Below are 18,350 nucleotides of genomic sequence, written 5' to 3'. Positions count from 1 at the left end.
AAATGGGGTTGTAGGTTGAAGTCATTAAAACTCCTTCCACATATTCCATGTCAAAAAACAATAGTTTTAGCAGGTTGTTTAGGAAATCGACTTTGTACATGACACAAGAATTTTTTCTGGCAAGTATATACATTATTTATAGATAGATTACTTCTCTCATAATTCCCTGTATCAAAATTGCAGTGGGTCAGAGGTTTACATACTCAGAGTTGGCTGTGACTTTCAATAGTTTGGAAAATTCCAGGAAATGATATCATGGCTTTAGAAGCTTCAGATAGGCTGATCAACATCATTTGAGTTAAACAACGTACCTGTGGCAGTATTTTAGGGATTACCATCAAGGCCTACTTGCCTCTTTGCTTGACATTACAGGAAATCAAAAGAAATAAGCCAAGACATCAGAAAAAGAATTATGGACCTCCACAAATCTTGTACAGTGGTGCAAAAAATGCAGATCAATCCAATAACAGCAGCAAATGGTCTTGTGAAGATTTAAGAGGAAACAGCTACAAAAATATCTATATTAAAAGTAAAACACCTCTTATATCATCATAGCCTGAAAGGCTGCTCAGCTAGGAACAAACCACTGCTCCAAAACTGCCATAAAGATGCCATGTTCCAGTTGGCAACTACACTTCCAGACACAGATCTTATTTTTTGGAGAAATGTTCTCTGGTCTGATTAAACAAAAATGGAACCGTTTGGTCTAATGGCCATCATTATGCATGGAGGGAAACAGGGGAAGCTTGCAAGCCAAAGAACACCATCTCAACCATGAAGCATGGGGCTGGTAGCATCATGTTATGGGGTGGTTTGCTGCAGGAGGGACTGGTGCACTTCTCAAAACAGATGGCATTATGTTGAAGGAAAATTATGTGGAAATACTGAAGCTGCATCTCAAGACATCAGCCAGGACGTTAAAGCTTGGGCGCAAATGGGTCTTCTAAATGGACAATGACCCCAAGCATAAATGGTTTAAGGACAACAAACTGAAGATAATGAAGTAGCAATCACAAAGCCCTGACCTCAATTCGGTAGAAAATTTATGGGCAGAACTGAAAAAGTGTGTGCGCACAAGAATGCCTAAAAACCTGATTCAGTTACAGGAGGAATGGGCCAAAATACCAGCTACTTATTGTGAGAAGCCTGTGGAAAGCTACCGGAAACATTTGACCTAAGTTGAACAATTTAAAAACAATGCTACCAAACACTAACCATGTGTATGTAAACTTCCGACCCACCGGGAATATGATGAAAGAAATAAAAGGTGAAATAAATCATTGTCTCTATTATCATTTTCATTCTTTATATGTAAAAATAAAGTAGTGATCCTAAGTGACCTAAGTTAATATTAAATGTTTGGCATTGTGAAAAACTGAGTTTAAATGAATGTGGCTAAGGTATGGCTTATGATTTCAGCTGTATCAATAAACTAATATAACAATAATATATAATAATATATATTACAATTTTAGGGCCAATGAATAGTCACAGTACAAAAGATCATTATTTTTCAGTAGCACAAAAAAAGGCTAATTGTAGTGTAAAATAGTCATGAATTCATGAGTCAAGTACTCATGAATAACATGCAAAGTCTCTAATTGTTCAAAAGTACCCCACTGTGCTCTCTCTGTCTGTCACTGAACTTGTTAGTAGTAGCTGAGGACACTACAATGGCACTCAAGTGAACACTGTATGTTCGAGACTATGCTGGGGTGGCAGAGGTTAAATACTCAAACAGTCAGACTAAGAAAGATTAGCCTTGCCTTAAGTGAAATGCTGTATGAGTAAGACTATTTCCTTTATACACAATGATTGACTCTCACTTTGTGAAGTGATTGATTTTCAGTACTTTCAGACAGTTCTAATGTTTTTAGGGTTGAATGAAAATGCTTCCATTAGAGCAATAAGACTTTGACATTGGTTACTGCTCCCAAACATTGGAATGTTCTTTGGAAAACAAAAACATAGATTTTTACCCAAGAACACCACTTGATAAATAAAAATGTACAGAGTTTCATTATCTTTCTAAATATTATATATTGCAGTCTTTACTATTCATATTTCTAGTTTGAAAGGCCCCATATAATGGAAAACAGAATTTTACTTCTTTTTTGAGCTAAAAGAGTTTGTATTCTAGTATTGTTAGAATTTAAAGTGTACCATTCACTCCCCAGTCCATACAATCCATATATGGAAGCTAAGCTGCAAAAACTGCTTGTTTTTAATTTTAAAAAGTCCACTACAAAAAATATAATTAGATATATCCACCCATTCATACCCACCCATGGATATTGAAAGGAATGTTTTAGCCTGGACTGCTTTCGAATAAAACACAATACAGGGCAACCAATCAAAACAGAGTTCATTTAAATATATCTGTCTTAAAGGCACAGTAACAAAAACAGTCTGTTTAATTGTAATGGATAAATATGAGTTAATGAATCAAAGAAAAATAAGTAGAAGAAAAATGTACGTATGTGTCCTGGAAACTATTGCAGTTTTATTTTGGATTATGCTATTTTTGTGCCAGAGAAAGGAGCGAGCTACATAAATAAATCTTATTGTTGCTGATATTATTGTTGTTATTATCTCTCTCTCTCTCTCTCTCTCTCTCTCTCTCTCTCTCTGTCTCTGTCTCAGGAGCAAGAGCAGTTGAGTTACTCCTCAACTCGTACTAAAGTTCCCAGTGCGATTGTAACAGGCCTCAAGCCTTCCACTGTTTACATTTTCCATGTGCGTGCTCGCACTGCGGCCGGCTACAGCAGCTACAGCCCCAAGTTTGAGTTCTCCACAGGAGATGAGGGTGAGATTCATTCTCAGTGCTTTAGGGAGCTTCTTTTATTACCTTAAACAGTGCTGCATATCAGCGTGAGTAACACTACATTATTTACTGAGATATACTATATGATAACACTGTGGAACGTGTTTAATCTCTCACTCTCTTTCCATCTCTCTGTGTCAGACTCAGAGGAGGTCTCTGATCAGGGTCAGGTGTTGGTGATTGTTACAGCAGCAGTGGGGGGCTTCTCTCTGCTCGTCATCCTCACACTCTTCCTCCTCATCACTGGCAGGTACGCAGACCAACACAACAGACACATCTCACATCTTTCCTTCTTTCATTTCCCTGCTATAACTTTTTTCCTTTAATCCCTATTTCACTGTTCTATTCTTATTAGAGTGCTTGAAAAAGCGCTCTATTGTTATCTCTCATACTTCGTCTTATTCTTCTTCCACACTTTTCTGTGATTAATACAGCCCAAACCACTCAACGTACAGACTCCGTTCAAACTGTGTTTCGAAGGTCTCGGTGCTGTGACTTGTGCTATGTGTTTTTGGAGTCGATCGGATTGGTCGTTTTTAAAAAAAATAAAGTTTAAAAACTAAAAACCTCCCATAAGAATGAACGGCGGAATGTTCAGAGCTTCTAATTCTAACTGACATCAATGACGTCACAGCAGGCCACTCAGTCTCACAGACACAGCTGATCACGCAGGGAATCTGCTTTAAAATCCTTCAACTTTCACCTAGAAACTCCAGTTCAGTTTTAAACGGTAGAGAAATGTGTCCTTTCTGAAACCTCAAAATATCTCATCATTTTATCAATTAGCTTTAGAGTTATGAGCGTTTGTTTGGCACTAGACACAGAAAACTCTCCCATTCACTCCCATGTAAATTTCTAAAAATCAGAATCTGCTTATTTCAAGATTTACTCTGTGTTTAAATCGTCATAACTCAGACATTTTCTTCTCAATACATACAACACCAAAATTACACCAAAATAATCCTCAAGGGGTCTTATCTCACACCATCTATCCTGTTAAGCAAAAGAGTAAACATTTCCCAAGTTATGACTGTTTGTTCAGAGGGTGCAAATCGGACTCAAACAAGGCTTCTCCACTAAGAGCGGCATAATAACAGTGACAGCTCATTTGAATGACCCCCCCCCCCCCAACACATACATCTCTCCCTCTCACACACACCACACAGACACACACACACAAACAGACACATACCTAAGGAGGTGTTGTTCACCTACACAGAAACACACAGAAACACACACACACTTGCAGCTCTTTTCAAGCAGTCTTGCAGTTCCTTCAGGAAATGCACATCTAGTTTATCTTTGTAATCTCTCGCTTTCTTTTTTCTCTCTCATTGCCTATAAGTTTGCTTACCCCATGCATCCATGCATTTCCTAACAGGTCCATTGGCCGTTAAGCTGTCCTTCTTATTTTCCAATTGGCTGCTCAGTGTGATTCTGCCTAATTAATCAGAATGGTAGCATGGTGGTGGTGGTGGTGTGTGTGTGTGTGTGTGTGTGTGTGTGTGTGTGTGTGCTTGGTTCAGTCAGACCTCTCAGACTGACACACTGTATCAGCACTGTGTGACACTATGGCAGCCGCTGTGGTCTCAGTGTCCTCACGTCCACTCACAGTGCTCCAGGGCTAATGGGCTCCCCACTGTGTGTGTGTGTGATGTGGAGACAGAGCGTGGAGGAGAAGCATCCCAAGACAGATAACAGACCCTCGTCAACAGCTCGCAAATAAATCAAGAGGGTTCAATTGGACACGGAATAAATGATTACAGCCCTTTATATCCATGTCCGACACAGCCGAAGTGACTTACTTGTTCATCAAAGCATTGGGAATGTACATGGTATAATGTATATTATAAGCTGTGCTGGCTTGGCTTGCTAGCAGTTTAATTCAGGTTCATGTATATGTCACTCATTCATGCAGTGATGCTTTGCTCTGCCAGTTACTCAGGGAGGCTGCTTTAAGTTCTGGCGACATAGAACCATGATGTTAAAACAGAACAATTCAGCACCGTGAACCCAATAGAGTCGAGCTGCAGACATGCACTCTCAGCCCCAGTGGCATCACATGCACATGCACTGTTTGCCACAATGGAAGAAGTGGCTCAAGTGCACTTTAACATTTACCTCCTCCTGCTTAGCGAGGAATCTTAAAACAGTATCATCCTCATGGTTTTCTTTTTCTATCGCAATGACTATATGATCACTTAATCCATTTTCTATACTTAACATAGCTAGAGCTCAAATTTAATGTATTTTTCATGAGCATCAGCAGTACCCTGGTTGCTTTTTTAGCTCATAAAATCCAACCTAATATCTTCTTATAAATGTAGTTTATTTTGCAAATTGTCATATTATTTAATTACATTATTATCACTATGACAAAGCTAACATCTATTCACTGTAATGTGTGTAGCCCAACAATACGTGGTTTGCTCATCAAACCAAGAAAACACTGTCATGGCAGAGCGTGCACTAGCATCAGTAATAGGCTGGTGTTGCATGTCAGGCTGAGAGTGCATGTCTGCAGTCAGACCCTTCTCCCATCAGCAGTGACACATTCGCTGCAATGGAAAAAAGGAAAGGTTCAGAACCATGAACAGAGACAAGAGTGACCTCTGTAATGTTAAAAAGGAACACTCCAACATCTACAGCACAGAGCAGTGGTCACCAAACCTGGTCCTGGAGATCTACCTTCCTGAAGAGTGTATTCCCAACCATAATTTCCCACACCTGCTCCAGCTAATTAACATCTTCAGAAGTCCCTGCTTGGCTGGATCAGATACGTCATTGTTAGGTAAGGGTAAGATAAGGGTAAATTTGATCTAAACTCTGCAAGAAAATAGACCTCCAGGAGGAGGGTTGGTAACCACTAACGCAAAGTAATCAGGTAATCAGACAGCTAATACAGTTTGTCACTGGGGAAGCACCAATATTACATTTCTGGGCTGACAATGACAATCATCAATGAATTACTTGTTGTGGCTGATACCAATGTCAATAATCAATAAATCAGACTTTCCCATTTTTGACAAATAATATATCTAGCAAATAAAATATATAGAGAGAGCCCCTGATCTCTCATGCTCCCATTGTTGTCAGATGAATATTCTTTAGATTTATGCCTGGGATGCCTTTTCATCTGTATCTCGATCATCAGATTTGATGTGTTTTATATGACACTCTTTGTGTTATTACTAAGGCCAGTATTTTTCTCTCTACCATTTGCACAGGTGTCAGTGGTATATTAAGTCCAAGTTGAAATCAGAGGACAAGAGAAGGACGCAATATCAGAATGGACATGGTATACACACACACATACATTCAAATGCATTATTGTCATATAATGTCAGGACATGGAGTCATACATCAAATGAAAAAGTGTCTCCCCCCTCACAATTTCTTCTGTTTTTTTGCATACTTGCCACATTTGCTGTGGTTTCAGGTCTTCAACGAATATATAGTATAAGAAAAAAACAACATTAGAAAGCACAAAATGCAGTTTTTAAAAGATCTTTTAATTTATTGAAGGAAAAAAGTTATCCAACACCATCTGCCCTGTGTGAAAAAGTAATTGCCGCCTAAGTTATACAATATTTGAGTTGAATCTATTGAATCTAAATGTCACTTAAGTAGAACCTTTCTAGCAAAGTGACTAAGGTTAACAGGTCTCAACAAGCAGCACACTATGGTATGATCTAAAGAAATTCTGGAAGAGATAAGAAAGCTATACTATATATATATATATATAGTAATGCTGGGTTTGCAAATCAGACACGTGCGGATAAAAATGAACCCGAAGGGTTTATTTGACAGGACGTGTACAGAGTTAACCCCAGACCAGGTCAATAACCAGAAGGGCCAGATAGAAAGCATAGGAACCAGCAAAAACAAAGTCAAAAAACAGGCGAGGGTCAAAACCATAGAAGAATCGTACAAACAACAAAGCCAAAAACAGGAGCGAGAATCGTAAACTGGAGAATACAAAGCGAGGTCAAAACAGCAATCAGGAAATAAACGGTTTGGTATGCACTGATGGAACAATGGCAAGACTTCACAAAGATCAGGATAAAACAGACAGGTATATATACAGAGCTAAACAGGTGGTGGTGATTAGAATTCCGTTGACTGTGATCTGATGGGTGGTTTGGGATTGGCTGAAAGAGTCTCATGACAGACTGAAGGATTCTGGGAAGTGGAGTCCTTGATGGTATGAGTCTCTGACTGAGAACCAGGAAGTGTGACATATATCCGTGTGGGAAGGGTTAAAGAGCCATTTCTAAGGCTCTGGGGCTCCAGTAAACCACAGTGAGAACCTTTATCTCCAAATGGAGAAAACTTGGAACAGTGGTAAACCTTCTCAGAAGTGGCCAACCTATGAAAATTCCTTGAACAACACAGCAACAACTCATCCAGGAAGTCACAATAGAACCCTGATGAATATCTAAGAAAATGCAGACCTCTGTCACCTCAGAACTCATGATTTCACCTTTAGGAAAAAAAAATGTAGCATTAGGAGCAAAGCAGGACGAAAACCACTGCTAACCAAGAGAAGCGTAAATCTGACATAAAGCTAACATACATTCCCTAATAAGAGCATCATACCAACAGTAGTCAAACGTGGCGGTGGTAGAGAGATGGTGATGGGATGCTTTGCTGCTTCAGGGCCTGGGATACTAGGTGGAATTGACATGAATTCTGCTTTCTAACAGAAAATCCTGAAGGAAAATATCCAGTAATCAGCCCGTGATCTGAAGCTCAAGCACAACAGGGTTATGCAGTGAGACAACAATCTAAAGCACAAGAGCAAATCCCCCTCTGACTGACTCAAAAGAAACTAAATTAAGGTTTAAGGTTGCTGTAGCAAAAAAAGGGGAGGGGGTACTTTTTAAAAGCACTATAAATAAGTGGTCTCTGATTTTTGCACTGTTCTATATATGTCCTAATATGTACATTATGGATTATATTTAAGTACTTATATGTAGTAATATGTCTCATATGAATTATACATAAATGTCCCAAATGTATTCCATAAACTGAGTAACTCAAAAAAATATAGTTTCTCCCTTTCAGCTTTAAACAAACAAAGCACTAGATATTTTGTTAGTCCTGATATTGTAAGTTAAATGCTTAAATGGCCAGGGCCCACAGGTGGGCCCAAACATTTTTCACACACCTCTATAGCCTAAGAATAGATCAGCCAGTTTGCACGTCCCTGTAGTCACTGAATAATAAGCTTTAGTATGTAATGAGCCTGGGGTTTTAAGAGGTCAAAACTGTTTCTATTGTCCACACACACGTACACACACCCCCACATGCTTCACATTGTTTGTTTCTCCTTGTCCTTGAGAGCTGCAGCACTACATAGTCCTAGCACACCTGATTCAACTCATCAGCTAATTATCCAGCCCCTCAGGGGTGCAGCAGGTGTTCATAGTGCAGGGAAGCCACTCCACTGTGCTGTGATATGGTTTTCCAGGAGTGGCGAAAGTAAACACAACCCTGCTTTCTGCACAATTTTAATGTGAACCAGCTAAGCAATAAGTGTTAGCATGCTTAGTAATGCTTTTTGACCTTCCTCTGTATTTTATCTTCTGTTTCAGTGCCATTCCCAGGAATAAAGACCTATGTTGATCCAGACACTTATGAAGATCCTTCACAGGCTGTCCATGACTTCGCCAAAGAGATCGACCCATCCCGCATCCGTATAGAGAGAGTTATTGGAGCTGGTATGAGCTCTGCAGTTTGTTTGATCCGTGTTTTACTGCAGCAGTCAGGGGCCACTTTATTAGTAACACCCACCCTGTACTTCCACTCACTAGTCACTTTATGAGTTATACCTTAAAGGTCCACTAAATAGGTGCATCTGTTTCCATGCAGTTTGTCAGCTGGCCACAATTCAACAAGACCTCTGTTGACTAAATATCTTTAGAGTGGTGGACCGTTCTCAGCACAGCAGTGATACTGACATGGTAGTAGCATAGTAGTGTGGGGCACTAGTAAAATGTATCAGATGTATCAACAGCTGTGTTGCTGGGGTTTTGGTACACAAGTCCCAAAAATATCACAGGCTCTAACGCTACTGTCCCTCAGGAGGACCTACAAAGCAGGGGTTCTAATAAAGTGGCCGTACATTGTCGCTGTCACATGAAAAGCTCAAGACTAATTTTTACATGATTTGAAAGAACAGACCTTTGACTCGTGTGAGCATGTCATAGTGAATAGACCAATAGAAATAGTCCAAAGAAACTTTACACAAATAAAATCTCATTACATTAAAGTAAAATCTCATTACTTTTAAATTACAAACATTCTGCTCATTCTCCTGTAAAGTCCCTACCTTACTAGTTACAACAGGGATGTTTTCTTACAAGAGTGACATACTTTAAGAAGGAATGCAATGAGGTTTTTTATTATTATTTCTTGTGATCAGTTTTTTTATCACTTTTTTATCATGTAGCATGTAAGTGTTATTGAAGTTATGAACAGTTTCCCAGTCCACATGATCCGTATATGAAAGCTAAGCTACAAAAACAGCTTTTATGTCACAAGTATTTACATGTTGTTGCTGTCCAAAAAAGAAACATCTCCTTTCTTTATTTATATTTTTCTACATTATTTGAACACAGGAGCTGCCTTTTTACATTGTGGGAAATTTTATGATGAATACACCATGAATTACATGGAATTAAATCTTTTTACATTAGTTGAATGTTTTTGCCATCTCCTGTAAAGTTACTGCTTTGGAGATGTTTGTTTGTTTGTTTGTTTGTTTGTTTGTTTGTTTGTTATGTTTTGGACAGTGACAAAATGTTTTCCATCTCCTTCAGCCTACAGCTATTTTGTCCGCCTGTTAAAACTCAGTCTGGACTACTTGGACCATATATGTTATAAGTGGATCTCAGGGGAAATAATAAAATACAAGAAAAATGTAGGATATGGGCCTTTAAATAAATAAATAAATATATATATATAGTAATTCTGGTTTATTCATGTGTGTTTACATTGATCTCAGCTTAATGACTCTTAATAAATCTGCTGCATCTGTAGCATACAGTCAGTTGCCACAGATAATAACCGTATCGCATTTCTGTGTGATTAAAAGAAAGAGATGAAGGAAAATTAAAAGGGCAGTGTCTATAATAGAAGGTAGTGCTGAAGTTGACTTTTCATTTGAGTCAATGAATTTTAATTATTGTCTGCGTACGCTACAGATACAGCAAGTAGGGATTAAGTCGAGAAGTGCTGTGATATTTCTTGAAGTCGAGATTGTTATACAGTAAATCGTTTCAGTGAAACATGCTTCTGTAATCATGCCACTGCCATCTAGTGACTAGAGAGTATATTTAGAAGTGAGTGCACACGTATCTGATTTGGAACACTGAAGGTGTTGAGTGTGTGTGTTATAGGTGAGTTTGGGGAGGTGTGTAGCGGTCGTCTTCGAACTCCAGGGAAGAAGGAAACCCCAGTGGCCATAAAGACGTTGAAGGGCGGCTACACTGAGCGGCAGAGGCGGGACTTCCTGCGAGAGGCGAGCATCATGGGACAGTTTGACAACCCTAACATCATCAGACTGGAGGGCGTGGTCACTAAGAGTAAGACAATAAGTCCACTCATCATCAGAACACATTTTACTTAATCTTTACATTATCAGGAAAATCTACTTCTGCTCTCATTTGCAGCTACAGTCCAGTGCAAACCAGGAAAATATGTTATTTGGCCAGTAAGTTGAGCTGTACTATATAAATTATTTTTATCGTGTGAGATGGTCAGAACATTTGGTTCTTTTCTCATTGATGCAGCTTCTCCACTAGTACACCAACTTCAACTTAATGATAATCAAGTACTTAATGAAGTATAGCTTAATGAAGTACAACTAAATGAAGTACAACTAAATGAAATATTGATTAGCCAAGTTGGGAACTATAAATACTGGGCTGCAGTGACAACAGGTATGGAAACGTTCAGCTAATGCACTGAAGTTCTTGGTTCTGATGTTCTTTTTGCAATTAATCTAACACTTGGGGGCTTCCAATAAGAACAGAGGCACAGTAACAAATACAGCTTGTTTAACTCTGCAAAGAGGTTGAGAAAGGATCATGTGAAAATGAATGATTGTTCTTGTACATCACAGACCTTATGAGCCAACTTCTTTTGCCCTAACTACAGATTCCTGTCTTTTCAGGAAGCTTCCTTTCTTTTATTTTTCCACACCTCCGAAGTTCAATCTTAGACGTTGGTTGCATTTTCTGCTACTCACTATCCAAATAACCCTAAACACATTCAGTGATGTTGAGTTTGGACTCTGGGGTGGTCAGTCCATTGTTCTAAGACAGGGGTGTCCAAACCTTTTTCAAAGAGGGCCAGATCAGACCAAGACAAAATAACTGAGGGCCGAAATATTGTTCACAAACAATTTAACAATGCTAAGCTTTCAAAATATGAAAATTAGAAACATGTAGAGCAAAAAGAGTCTAAACAAGCATCTAGCTGGCAGTCTATTCCAACATTCGGTGATAGCCCCTAAACACGTATGAATCTGCAGCCAGAAGAGTCAGGACGCAATGTGTGCATGTTTTTTGTGAGCCACCGTGTTTCTTATCACTGAATAAAAAATGTTAGGTTGCTCATTCAGAGCAGTTTGAATTGGTTATAACAAATTACTGATTTGTTTATTCAGACAAACAGCTAAATGTGACTAATGTATTAAGTATAATCATATTCAAGTGTTTATTTGTTGAAAGAATATAATGAATAAAAATCAACGAAGGTTCAAATTCGTAAGCTCATTCAAAATTCTATTCTATTCTACTTTTGAGAGTGGAGCTAACTAACTTTGTTACCACAGTGCTGTAAATTTCACTGTAAGTTTACGGTACTGCTGCCACCATCAGGTGAAAGCAAAAACAGTGATGTATTGGCTGGTGGGCCAATTATAACACGTTCTAAACAAGAAGCTGTGGGCCAGTTAAAATCTGTACTGTGGACCGCATTTGGCCCTAGGGCCAGACTTTGGACACCCCTGTTCTGAGACCACCAGCAACTTCTTTGTTTGATTTTCAAATGTTCTTCTTTTTTTCCCTATTTTTTCTCCCTTTCTCAGCAACAGCTTCTTATGAGCTACATATCCTTTCAAACTCAGAAACACCTATACATGATCAGAAGCAAAAGTGGAACTTAATGATAATATTCTTTGAATCAATGTCTGTCCAAAAAACAAACAAGACAACGTTTTGCCAAAGTCAGCCTCTAATATGACACCCCTGATCGGGTTTAGTAAAGAAGCTGCATTAGATTGTGTTGGGAAGTTTAATAAACAGTAAACATAAAAACACAAACGCTCACCAGCCTCGTACTCTGCACTCCCACTCCTCACCTCTCTCTGCTTCTCTTTCTTTTTCATCCCCAGCACTTTCATCTCTCTTTTCTTATTCACTCGTTCTGCAGGCCTGCCCTCAGCAGGGATTTGGCTAATCAGTCTAATGGCTCAGGCAGTTTGGGGGTAATTAGAGGAATCGGATGAGTGCTTCATAAAGAGTGGCTGAGAGGAGCTGTGGCAGTAACTGTGCAGTGTGAAGCGTAGCTGATGCTGCAGGTGCTGGTGATGATGCAGGTTATGAACTGTGCTGCACTGCTAGGGTGTATGGGACAGTGTTACAAACCTCAGTTCCAAAAAAGTGGGAACAGCATGTAAAATGCTAATAAAAGCAGTAATAAGTAAATCACTCAACTATATTAAATTGAAAACCGTACAAAAATACATTGTGTGTGTGTGTGTGTGTGTGTGTGTGTGTGTGTGTGTGTGTGCATATGAATATATGCTTATGTTCCAAATTTGATGCCTACAACAGATTATAAAACAGGACAGGAACATGTTTACAAGGTTTTGAAGAACAAGTTGACTGACGCACAAAACTAGCACATTTATTCTTAGTTTGGAGAGAAAATGAAGCATATTAATTGTGCTCATTATCAGGTCCCCTGGCAAATGCTAAAAAATAAGCTTGAATATTGAGGGTATTTAGAGATGTGTTACATGCGACTTTGACATGTTTTTAAACTCTTTCTTTTCTCCACCATTAAAGGAATACTCCAGTGTCTAATCTCTAACAGTCGCATACCACTGACTGTACTATTGCCTTATTTCCCTGTGCATAGAGTATAATAGAACCCTTGTTGGCTGAAAACACACTTGTGACAGTATTCATCAGGCAGCTTTGGAAGCACCTGCACACTGGCTCTGTTATGAATGTGTTTTGAGTCAACAGGTTTTCTGTTCTACATCTCTTTCTCTTCATCTACACTCTAAACATTGCTTCACTTTAACAGTAATTTACTGAACAATATCAACAGTGAAATAGGACCTGTGTACTCTGACTAAACAGTCACCTGGAACACAAGATTATTGTGATGTAGCTGTATTTTGGTACACACTTACAGGAATTGCTATTTAAAATACAGTAGTATCCTGTAATTTTACATAACAACTGTAAATATAATGCAACTCAGTAGCCTGTAACTTTGACCCAAAACTTTTCTGGCAGTATAAACAAACTAAAACAATTTTTGTCCACACTTCAGTGTTCCAGTATTTAAACAACCCAAAAAAAGCTTTTAAATAAAAAACCAGAAGCTGTATCATCAGAAAAAACAAAGATGTTTTTATGAAAATGTTTATAAATTTTTAACTGTCGTATCTCAAAATCCCATGCAGTATAGCTCAACATCACCCTTACAGTAATTTGCTGTGATATGAAATATCTTAAGATAAAATATGTTGGTTTCAGAATTGTACTGTATTGCAATAATTACCAGTGTAACTCTATTTTAGTCCATCCTCCCTTCACTTGAATGTATCCTCACCTTCTTCTTGTGTTATATATATTAAAGCCTGTCCTGTGTGTGTGTGTGTGTGTGTGTGTGTGTGTGTGTGTGTGTGTGTGTGTGTGTATTGCAGGTCGTCCAGTGATGATAGTAGTGGAGTATATGGAGAATGGATCATTGGACTCATTTCTGAGGGTAAGAGCATTTCCTTAAATGTCAAGACATACTTCATCCATGCTAACATGAATGCCAGTTAGCATTCCTGCACTGGCCCTATTAGTCAACAATTGCTAACAATGCTATAGCTATACCCTTTCTGAAGCCCATGGTGTGCTTGCTCCACATTTTCAGAACCAGTGCTATTACTCTTAAAATGCTGGCCTAACATATTAAGGACTAGTTTAAGTACGAGAAAGCCCTTATAATGAATACAGCACTGATAGTAAATATAAAACTACTGCTATCTAGCATAAAAGACTGCACGTCTTGTGTCTCAGAAACAGTAACTTTACAGGAGTGTATTTTTATATTTATATATATTTTTCTATTTGAAGGTACGTTTCTATTTTTCTCTTTTTTACTATTTGATGGTGTATATTTTTATCCTTTCTATTTATTTTTCTTTTTTAAATCTTTGTATTTATTATTTCATTTCCATCACTAAATTATGTTCGTGTTTTTCTTTATAATGACGATCTATGCAGTACCCTCAGATTAGTACAGACATGTATTATTGTTAGTGATGAAAATAAATGATCAGCTGCATTAACTGGGGCAGATCTGTGGGCATTTCCCTATTTAATGACCACTTGATGATGGGCTTGATTACATGGGACAAACACTTAGGAGGGCTTAAGTGCCTGTACTATATATACTGAAAAAAGGGATTCGTTTAGTTGACCTGATTCAAATGAGTAAAATACAAATACATGATGTACATAAATACATAAGAATATGTGTGGAAGTGGTGTACATTTTTATACCAAGTCAATTCAGTGCATTACATGTGTCAGTGTTGTTTATAGTGCTCCACTTGTGCAAGGATGAAGTCTCACTTGACTGAATGTAGCTTCCTCTCTCTCTCTCTCTCTCTCTCTCTCTCTCTCTCTCTCTCTCTCTCTCTCTCTCTCTCTCTCACAGAAGCACGATGGGCACTTCACCGTCATCCAGCTGGTTGGAATGCTGCGCGGCATCGCCTCTGGTATGATGTACCTGTCCGACATTGGCTACGTCCACCGGGACCTGGCAGCCCGGAACATTCTGGTGGATGACAACCTGGTGTGTAAGGTGTCGGACTTCGGCCTGTCCAGGGTGCTGGAGGACGACCCGGAGGCAGCCTACACCACCACGGTGAGACACACATACACGTACATGCATTCCTACTACTGAATTTCAATATCTGAGAAACCTCATAAGGCTTCTCATGGAGAGTGACATAACCAAGAGGTTTTGGGTTCTGTTTCACTAAAACGTGGTGTTTATTTGACATGAATCATTTCTCACTCATAGTTCATTGAAACAGCTACACGTGTTCTGTTAAACGTGCAGATTCTAAACCCCCAATCCCTTAAGTAGAAGTGGAACTTTTTATTTGATTAAATGATATTATTTAATTTTATTTTATATAATTTGGAATAAAAAAATATTCATTTTAATAAAACATGTATTTAATAAAAACATTTTTGTGATTTCTTGATGTGAGAACAGATAGACAAAAAAGCTGAAAGTGCAGACTAGACTGCTGAGATGGAATGTAAATCAAATGGAAATGCAATTCATTGAATAACTGTAATGAATTATGTAGTTACACAGATTTATATTTACGCAGTGTGTAAAATATCCCCTGGTATTCGGGGGGCCTATGTTGGCTGGCTGCTAACTCACTCACCATAGAAGCACTAGTGCTAGCTGCATTGGCAACAAAATGTTTGAAATTCTCTTTTCAAGTTGTGTTACTTTTCTTAAGTCTGTGTCATTTGCGTCAGGAAGGTCTGAGTGTTCAGCTTGTATGGAAGAGATTTGGCTCTAGGTCTGGCATGTCGGCAGACTAAGTGCGTTTTCTCTGAAGGTGGACAGTGTAATTAAACTGTGATGAGCTGATGGAGAGTGCTAGAAACAGAATACACTGAACCATTTCTTAATGCTATCTGTGAATAACTCAGCAAGCTAACACAATCCACTCCTGCTTGATTCTAGGAAAAGTAGTGAATTTTGAGTAAATTGGATCTTCTTTTATCACTAGATAGACTGGCAATTTTAGCAATTGGGTGGTTTTACAGTGATTTTATGACACATGAGCTGAATTACAAGAGGAAAAGAGTCAAAGAGAGCAAGATAAAAAGTGATGCACTGATCTGACTTGATTAAAATCTGTCCATCATTTCCACATGAATAAAATATATTACTATTATCTACAGAACCTTGTCTTTTGACAATGTATTTACTTTTGGCAATAATTGTGTTGATGTAAATGTATTTTATTCATGTGGAAATGATGTATGTATAATGTGTTTCTCAGGGAGGGAAGATCCCTATTCGTTGGACGGCTCCAGAGGCCATACAGTACAGAAAGTTCTCCTCAGCCAGCGACGTCTGGAGCTACGGCATCGTCATGTGGGAAGTGATGTCTTATGGAGAGCGGCCATACTGGGAAATGTCTAATCAGGATGTGAGCTCTTCTTCCCTTTCAAAAGCCTATTCATTTTGTGACCTACTTTTTTCTTTTTTACTTTGGGTAAAAAAAATTACCACTTCTTGAGACATCTCATTTGCTGAATTTGTCATACTGGGAAATAAAAAAAAAACAAAAAAAAAACTGAAAATGTTTCAACCTTATGTTATTTGTTAACCTCAGAAAATCTATATAAATTGTGCACTGTAATTAGCAGAAAATGTCAAATATAAGTACGTTTTCTGTAAAGGATGTGTTAATTTTTCTTCACTTTAAAAATCAACAACACATTTAATTTGACCAGAGGTGCCCAAACTTTTACCATGACTACATTTCACACTTCAGTTACCTTTTATAGCTACTCTGATTAAGCAAATCAATTAGAAGCATTTCCATAGCGATGTGAATTCTGTTCTTAATGTGTGTGCGTACTTTTGCGGTGCTTTCAACAATAAAGGCAGCAGGGAGCTTCTTTTAAGAAACACAGTAGTGCACAGAAAGCTCCAATTCCACACACTGATCCATTTGAAGTAATTTAGGGAAATATACAGGTCCTTTAACCCATATGAATCATCCAGTGAATTCATGCATATTACATTACCAGACTTCCTCTAGTAAAACCAATCCAACTGGAATAGGGCTAAAGCCAAAGTACCTGAAAATATTGCAGATGCTATATTTAGTAAGAAGGGTTCTGTAGAATGCATGTTTGTCTATACTGGTACTTACACTGAAAAAAGGGTATTAAATTGACTTGATTCAAATGTGTACAGTGCACCCTCTTATTCACTGTAGCACATGAAATGAAAAAAAAAACATCTTTATATGGTATTAGGAGGTTTAAAATGGATAAATAAGAGTCCAGTTTAATATATAGTTTAACACAGACATGTTCATTGTTGTAAATTGCTGATTATATAAGATATATATTTGAATTTCTGAAAGATCTATGAAGCCTCTGAATCTTGCTTTCCATTTCCCATAGTAACACTGTTCACATAATCACAGTTACATATCACCATCTATTCGTGCAGACAAGAGTTATAAGAAAGAAAGATATAAAAGTAACATAAAAATAATATATTTGTTACAAATAATAAAGTGGACTTACAATACGATATGAAATACAAGAAAAATGTAGAATATTGGCACTTTAGAGACTTGGCCTGAGATCTTTTTGCTTAAATATGCTCCAACATAATATGGTTCTATGTAGGTGATCCTTTCCATTGAGGAGGGCTACCGGCTGCCAGCCCCCATGGGCTGCCCCGTGGCTCTGCACCAGCTGATGCTGCACTGCTGGCAGAAGGAACGCAGCCAGCGGCCGCGTTTCCATGACGTGGTCAGCTTCCTGGACAAGCTCATCCGTAACCCCAGCAGCCTGCTTACACTGGTGGAGGATGTGCACAGGTAGAGCTCCATCCACTACACTTTACCTTGCTCTATATTGCTCTTACCATTCTTCATTACCTTCCTATTGCTATTATTATTTTAGATCATAGACTGCTTGTAGTACCATTCACACGTTTGGTTTTTGTCCTGCATCCAAACAAACACTTTTTTTCCCAAAGGAAATGAATGATATCATAAAGAACGACTCTCACGCTGACGCTCAAAGACATCACATACATACTATCATACATACACATATTAGCAGCCACCTTTGATACCATAACAATCACCTACCAACACCTTAGCAATGACCTGTAGTAACATAGCAACAACCTAGCATCACTTTAGCAACCATGTGGAATACCATAGCAATGGCCTAGCAACAACTTGGAAACCAACCAGGATACCATAGCAACAGCCTACCAATACCTTAGCAACCACTTGGCATACCATAGCAATGGCCTAGCAACAACTTGGAAACCAACCAGGATACCATAGCAACAGCCTACCAATACCTTAGCAACCACTTGGCATACCATAGCAATGGCCTAGTAACATCTTAGTAACCACCTGGGATAACATAGCAACTGCCTTAGCAATCACCTGGGCTTTCATAGTAATGACCTAGCAATACATTACCAACTA

At 38.4% G+C, this 18,350-nt stretch overlaps 1 protein-coding gene across 2 annotated transcripts in view; it reads left to right on the top strand.

Annotated features, from left to right (window-relative positions):
- The window catches only part of epha6 (eph receptor A6), a 193,044-nt gene that overhangs the window by 168,910 nt on the left and 5,784 nt on the right, over positions 1–18,350 (top strand). For both annotated transcript variants that reach the window (XM_017715131.2, XM_017715130.2), the window contains 9 exons: positions 2,644–2,806; positions 2,966–3,074; positions 6,052–6,122; positions 8,422–8,547; positions 10,228–10,413; positions 13,776–13,837; positions 14,783–14,992; positions 16,161–16,310; positions 17,530–17,723. In XM_017715131.2, coding sequence (XP_017570620.1) covers positions 2,644–2,806; positions 2,966–3,074; positions 6,052–6,122; positions 8,422–8,547; positions 10,228–10,413; positions 13,776–13,837; positions 14,783–14,992; positions 16,161–16,310; positions 17,530–17,723 — 1,271 coding nt within the window. The remainder of the gene's footprint in view (positions 1–2,643; positions 2,807–2,965; positions 3,075–6,051; positions 6,123–8,421; positions 8,548–10,227; positions 10,414–13,775; positions 13,838–14,782; positions 14,993–16,160; positions 16,311–17,529; positions 17,724–18,350) is intronic.

This window comes from Pygocentrus nattereri, chromosome 12, assembly GCF_015220715.1.
Source record: "Pygocentrus nattereri isolate fPygNat1 chromosome 12, fPygNat1.pri, whole genome shotgun sequence".
Classification (NCBI taxonomy): Eukaryota; Metazoa; Chordata; class Actinopteri; order Characiformes; family Serrasalmidae; genus Pygocentrus; species Pygocentrus nattereri.
This window is presented reverse-complemented; position numbering and strand designations above follow the sequence as displayed.